At 58.1% G+C, this 6,365-nt stretch overlaps 1 protein-coding gene across 1 annotated transcript in view; it reads left to right on the top strand.

The window, feature by feature from the left end:
* Megf8 (multiple EGF like domains 8) overlaps positions 1-6,035 on the top strand; it is a 54,086-nt gene extending 48,051 nt beyond the window's left edge. Inside the window, exons 39-41 of the mRNA XM_051162615.1 lie at positions 140-270; positions 657-789; positions 4,601-6,035. Coding sequence (XP_051018572.1) covers positions 140-270; positions 657-789; positions 4,601-5,869 — 1,533 coding nt within the window. The 3' untranslated portion in view covers positions 5,870-6,035. The remainder of the gene's footprint in view (positions 1-139; positions 271-656; positions 790-4,600) is intronic.
* Positions 6,036-6,365: the final 330 nt, after the last annotated feature.

Consider the following 6,365-nt stretch of genomic DNA (forward strand, 5'->3'; position numbering starts at 1 on the left):
GGAGGCTGGGCCTGTAACCCGGGTCTGAGGGAGGAGGGCTGGGCCTGTACCCCGGGTCTGAGGGAGGAGGCTGGGCCTGCACCCCAGGTCTGAGGGAGGAGGGCTGGGCCCATGGCTTTCTGTGTCCCTGCTTGGCCAGATTGAAAGCTGGGTGACAGAAGGTCCTAGTGAAGAGGAAGCAGTGTGTGTGAACTGCCAGAATAATAGCTACGGGGACAAGTGTGAGAGCTGCCTCCACGGCTACTTCCTCCTGGACGGGAAATGCACCAAGTAAGAGCAAGAGACTGACCTTGGCCTTCTCACTAGGAGGAACCCTGGGAGCTAGGTCTCCTTCGCCCGGCTCTCTGTCGTCACCCGGAGGGGGTGAAAATTGAGAAAGCTGGAGGCCAAGCAGTGCCTGGGGGAAACAAGTGGAACCTTGTTGAGAGGCTCCCCAAGTCAGCTCTGAAGTGGGGGTACAGAGAAACCTCAGAAGGCTGCTGAGGAAGGAGGCCTCGATATCACCTCCCATTCTGTGCCTGCCCCTGTAAAGCTACAGAAAACTGGAGACAGTCCAGTCGGATTGTCACTCAAGGATCCTGGGGCCTGGGGCAGCGGCTAGCCCTCCGAGAGTCTCAGAATCACGGGCGTTCACCCCGCCTCTCTCCCGTCCTCAGGTGCCAGTGTAATGGCCACGCTGACACCTGTAATGAACAGGATGGGACAGGCTGTCCATGTCAGAACAACACAGAGACGGGCACCTGCCAGGGCAGTTCTCCCAGTGACCGCCGAGACTGCTACAAGTACCAGGTGCGTCTGGGAAAGCCAGCTACTGGACTAGAGACCGCAGGAGCAAAGGGCGCAGCTGGGGGAAGTGCGCACAGAACCCAGAACGTGCCATGAGTCTGGTTTGGCATGGAGATTACCTTGTAGACCTGCTGAGCCCTGGGCAGTGGTGTAGAGTCTGGATATAGGGCCTTGGGCACTGACTGCGACAGGTCACAGGCTGACAGTGCCAGAAGCCCATCTCACAGTAGCTTACGGAGGAAGCGAATGTTTTTGGCTCTGAAAACAGGTCTTGACTGGGTACAGCGGCCCACGGCAGCTCTCCTGGAGGCTGGGGCAGGAAGATCTTGAGTTCAAGGCCAGCCTGGGCAATACAGAGATAGTGTTTCAGCAACACTAAAGCGTGGGGACGTGCTCAGCTGGTGGAGCACTTGCCTCGCATGTCAGCCCTGGCTCGATCTCCTATGCTGCAGGAGCTGAGAGTGTTGTGACCCCATCTGTGTCACACATATCTGACCCCTTACCTGAGGCAGGAGGATGAGGTACTCAAGGGTCAGAAGCTACACAGAGATTCTGACGTCAGCCTGGGCTATGGGAGACCCTGTTTCAAAATGACAGCAGCAGGAGGGCCTGCATTTAGGAATGGATGCATCCGAGAGCCTGCAGTGACTGGACTCTGCCCTCCCTGTGCCAGGTTTGCTAGCAGGAGGTTTTTGTCTCACATGGCTTTCCCCATCAGGTGACCCCAAGCTGATGAGGGACTCTGATTAATTCTTTTTTTTTTTTTTTTTTTTTTTTTGTAGCCTTGGCTGTCCTGGACTCACTTTGTAGACCAGGCTGGCCTCAAACTCACAGGGATCCGCCTGCCTCTGCCTCCCCAGTGCTGGGATTAAAGGCGTGCGCCACCACACCTGGCCGTCTCTCATTAATTCTAAACTTAGATTTAAACCCCCCTTTTGAGCCAGGTCTAATGGCTCTGGCCTGTAATCCTAGTTCTTAGGAGGTTGAGGCAGGAGGATGACTGTCAGTTGTAGGCCTGCATGGTACAAAGACTCAGTCTAAAAAACCCTAACACCAAACCAAATTACCCTTAGGCCTGGTTCTCTTTTCTGAAGCAGAAAGGCTGGCCGACTGCCGTACCCTGCTGCCCCCACCCACCTGCTCTCTGCAGGCCGAGAGGGGAGCCAGCTTCCTCAGTCTTCTCTTTCCAGGGACATAAATATTTGTTAGAGTTGTAGCTCCATCTGAAACAAGCCTTACTGACCTTCACTCTTTCCATCCTGGACCAGAAATTTTGCTTCACTACTGTGTGATTGACAGGTCCACTGGGGATAGTTCAGTCAGTAAAGTGCTTCTACACAGCATTAAGACCTAAGTTTGAGGCTGGGCATGGTAGTGCATACATGCAGTCCTAGCATTTGGGAGGCAGAGCCAGGCAGATTTCTTAGAGTTCCAGGCCAGCCAGAGACACAATAGTCTCAAAAAGACCTAAGTTTGGATCCTCAAATATACTTGCACATACATATGCACACATACAAAATGTATTCACATAATTCCTACACACACACACCCCACACCCATTCGGGGCCTGGAAGCATGTCTCTTTGGCTAGAGCCCCTGCCTAGAATCCCCCAGTGAGGGGCTGGGGGCGTGGCTCAGTGGTAGAGCCCATGCCTAGAATCCCCCAGTGAGGGCCTGGGGGCGTGGCTCAGTGGTAGAGACCCTGCCTAGAATCCCCCAGTGAGGGGCTGGGGGCGTGGCTCAGTGGTAGAGCCCCTGCCTAGAATCCAGTGAGGGGCTGGGGGTGTGGCTCAGTGGTAGAGCCCCTGCCTAGAATCCCCCAGTGAGGGGCTGGGGCGTGGCTCAGTGGCAGAGACCCTGCCTAGAATCCCCCAGTGAGGGGCTGGGGGCGTGGCTCAGTGGTAGAGCCCCTGCCTAGAATCCAGTGAGGGGCTGGGGGTGTGGCTCAGTGGTAGAGCCCATGCCTAGAATCCCCCAGTGAGGGGCTGGGGGTGTGGCTCAGTGGCAGAGCCCCTGCCTAGAATCCCCCAGTGAGGGGCTGGGGGCGTGGATCAGTGGTAGAGCCCATGCCTAGAATCCCCCAGTGAGGGGCTGGGGGCGTGGCTCAGTGGTAGAGACCCTGCCTAGAATCCCCCAGGGAGGGGCTGGGGGCGTGGCTCAGTGGTAGAGCCCCTGCCTAGAATCCAGTGAGGGGCTGGGGGTGTGGCTCAGTGGTAGAGCCCCTGCCTAGAATCCCCCAGTGAGGGGCTGGGGCGTGGCTCAGTGGCAGAGACCCTGCCTAGAATCCCCCAGTGAGGGGCTGGGGGCGTGGCTCAGTGGTAGAGCCCCTGCCTAGAATCCAGTGAGGGGCTGGGGGCGTGGCTCAGTGGTAGAGCCCATGCCTAGAACCCCCCAGTGAAGGGCTGGGGGTGTGGCTCAGTGGCAGAGACCCTGCCTAGAATCCCCCAGTGAGGGGCTGGGGGCGTGGCTCAGTGGTAGAGCCCCTGCCTAGAATCCAGTGAGGGGCTGGGGGTGTGGCTCAGTGGTAGAGCCCCTGCCTAGAATCCCCCAGTGAGGGGCTGGGGCGTGGCTCAGTGGCAGAGCACTAGGTTTCCCTCTGCAAGGATTACAGATGTGTGTCGCTGTGAAAACCTTCACCCGCTCTCTTGGCTGCCCCAAGTGGTATTTCTTTGGTTCTAGTAACTAGAGCTGTAATAGCCAGTATGTGGAGTGTGCCTGGTGAGCCTCATGTTGTACTTTGGAGGTCATAGCTCAGCCCCGGTGTGGAAGGCTTGCCAAGGCTTTACTGAGCCCTTGCAGGGTGTAGGCATGAGTAGAAAAGGCCCAGAGATCTGCAGTGTCCTGTCTGAGCCACAGTGGCTGGTTGGGTAGAGCCTGGATGGACGAGCAGTTTCTACTGAGTTAAAGGACTTGCTTTAGTGTGCCTCAATGCCACCATTCCACACCTGTTTATTAAGCACCCAGTGTATACTAGCCGCTGTGCAAGGTGCTGGAGCCCTGGGAGGTAACGAAGCAAGGCCAGTGTCTGTCCTTTGGGGGTTGTACTCTCCCAGGGAGAGGAGTCAGGCAGCAACCAAACAAGTAAGTCAGAGACGTGGTGCTTTACTTGGGGTTATGGTAAGGAGAAAAACTTAAGCAGAGGTGGATGTAATGCCCCATGCCTGTAAATCTAGCACTTGGGAGGCTGAAAATCAAGAGTTCAAGACCAGCCTGGGCTACACAGCAACACTCTGTTTCAAAAACCAAACCAACTGAACAAAAGCACTAGAAATGGGTAGTGTGGTGACCATGGCTGAGGGGTAGGTGTGGTGACCGTGGCCGAGGGGTAGGTGTGGTGACCGTGGCCGAGGGGTAGGTATGGTGACCGTGGCCGAGGGGTAGGTATGGTGACCGTGAGTAAGGAAGGTCTCAGTAAGAAGGTGATGCTTCAGGTGGAAGTGACGGTGTCAGACAAGTGGACCTTTGGAGTCACCTAGGCAGAGCTGACCAGCTGGTAGAGAGGCCCTGAGATAGGCGTGTGCCTAACTGTTCAGAAGAAGCCAGTGGGCAGGTAAGGCTGGCCAAGTCAGAGTGCTGTGAATATGATTTCAGTTCCCTGAACTGAATACAGAGGATGCATCTCCAGTGTAGTGAGGGCAGGTCACCAGCAGGGGGCTACACAGCGAGTAAGACTGTCCAGCCAGGATATCACATGATGGGCTGAGCGTCCAAGCCCCACGCTGGGGTGCAGCTAGGGTGTGCTGGGGGCTGTTTGGCACTGAAGGTCAGCACTGAGCTCAGCGCTGATGGCCCTCTATTCCTACCCTGTCCACAGTGCGCTAAGTGCCGGGAGTCCTTCCATGGGAGCCCTCTGGGTGGCCAGCAGTGTTACCGCCTCATCTCAGTGGAGCAGGAGTGCTGCCTGGATCCCACCTCCCAAACCAACTGCTTCCATGAGCCCAAGCGCAGGGCCCTGGGTCCTGGCCGCACGGTGCTTTTTGGTGTGCAGCCCAAGTTCACCAACGTGGACATTCGCCTGACACTAGACGTGACCTTCGGGGCTGTGGACCTCTATGTCTCCACCTCCTATGACACCTTTGTGGTGCGAGTGGCCCCTGACACAGGGGTCCATACTGTACACATCCAGCCACCACCACCTCCACCACCTCCCCCGCCCCCTGCTGATGGGGGCCCTCGGGGGGCCGGGGACCTAGGAGTATTGGGGGCTGGAAGCGGACCAGGTACTACAGTGGAGCCACGAGTCCGGGAGGTGTGGCCACGGGGACTGATTACCTATGTGACAGTGACGGAGCCGTCAGCAGTGCTGGTGGTCCGCAGCGTGCGGGACAGGCTGGTGATCACCTATCCCCACGAACACCACGCCCTCAAATCCAGCCGATTCTACCTGCTGCTGCTGGGTGTCGGGGATCCCAGCGGGCCTGGTGCCAACGGCTCGGCGGACTCACAGGGCCTGCTCTTCTTCCGGCAAGACCAGGCCCACATCGACCTGTTCGTCTTCTTCTCTGTGTTCTTCTCCTGCTTCTTTCTCTTCCTCTCACTCTGTGTTCTCCTCTGGAAGGCCAAGCAGGCTCTGGACCAGCGACAAGAGCAGCGCCGTCACCTGCAGGAGATGACCAAGATGGCCAGCCGCCCTTTTGCCAAGGTCACTGTCTGTTTCCCTCCAGACCCTATGGGCCCAGCACCTGCCTGGAAGCCAGCTGGGCTTCCACCTCCTGCCTTCCGCCGCTCTGAGCCTTTCCTAGCCCCCCTATTGCTGACAGGAGCCGGGGGGCCCTGGGGACCCATGGGAGGCGGGTGTTGCCCACCAGCCCTCCCTGCCACCACAGCCGGCCTACGAGCTGGGCCCATCACCCTGGAGCCCACAGAAGACGGCATGGCCGGTGTGGCGACTCTGCTGCTCCAGCTGCCTGGGGGGCCTCACGCTCCCAATGGGGCCTGCCTTGGGTCAGCCCTTGTCACTCTGCGCCATAGGCTGCATGAGTACTGTGGGGGCAGCGGGGGTGCTGGAGGCAGTGGCCACGGGGGTGGCGGAGGCCGGAAGGGACTGTTGAGCCAGGACAATCTCACTAGCATGTCCCTTTGACCTGTCAAGTGTCCTGTTCGACAGCCACCATGGCGCCTGGTGGGGTCGCTCTGGACTGGGCGCCCCTGGACAGCCCTCAGGCCCCTGGGCCCCTTTCCCAGGGCTCTCCCTTTGCTCGGCATTTAGCAACTATTTATTGAGCTGCTGCTTTGTGCCTAGCACAGTTGTGGGCACGGAGCCAAGCAGGAGGTGGAAGGTGCTTCCCTGCTCTGGGGGGATGCGGGTTCTCGTGCGCACGCGCGCGCAGACCGCAGTGGTTCAGAGAAGCGTCTTAAGATTTTAGCAAGATGTGGCAAGACTAGGCTGAGAAAGGTGACCGACTGAGGGAAGGGCCTTGAGAAATGAATTCAGTGTTGAGACTGGAAGGCTGAGAGTCCCGAGGCCGGACCCAGCTTGTTTTATTAGAAGAACCAGAAACCTGGCCACCGCCACTCCGCCAAGTATAAGGTGAGCTGGGGACAGATAGGACCTTGGGTTGCAGTCTCTGAGCAGTGGG

Source organism: Acomys russatus, chromosome 19 (assembly GCF_903995435.1).
Source record: "Acomys russatus chromosome 19, mAcoRus1.1, whole genome shotgun sequence".
In the NCBI taxonomy this organism is placed as follows: Eukaryota; Metazoa; Chordata; class Mammalia; order Rodentia; family Muridae; genus Acomys; species Acomys russatus.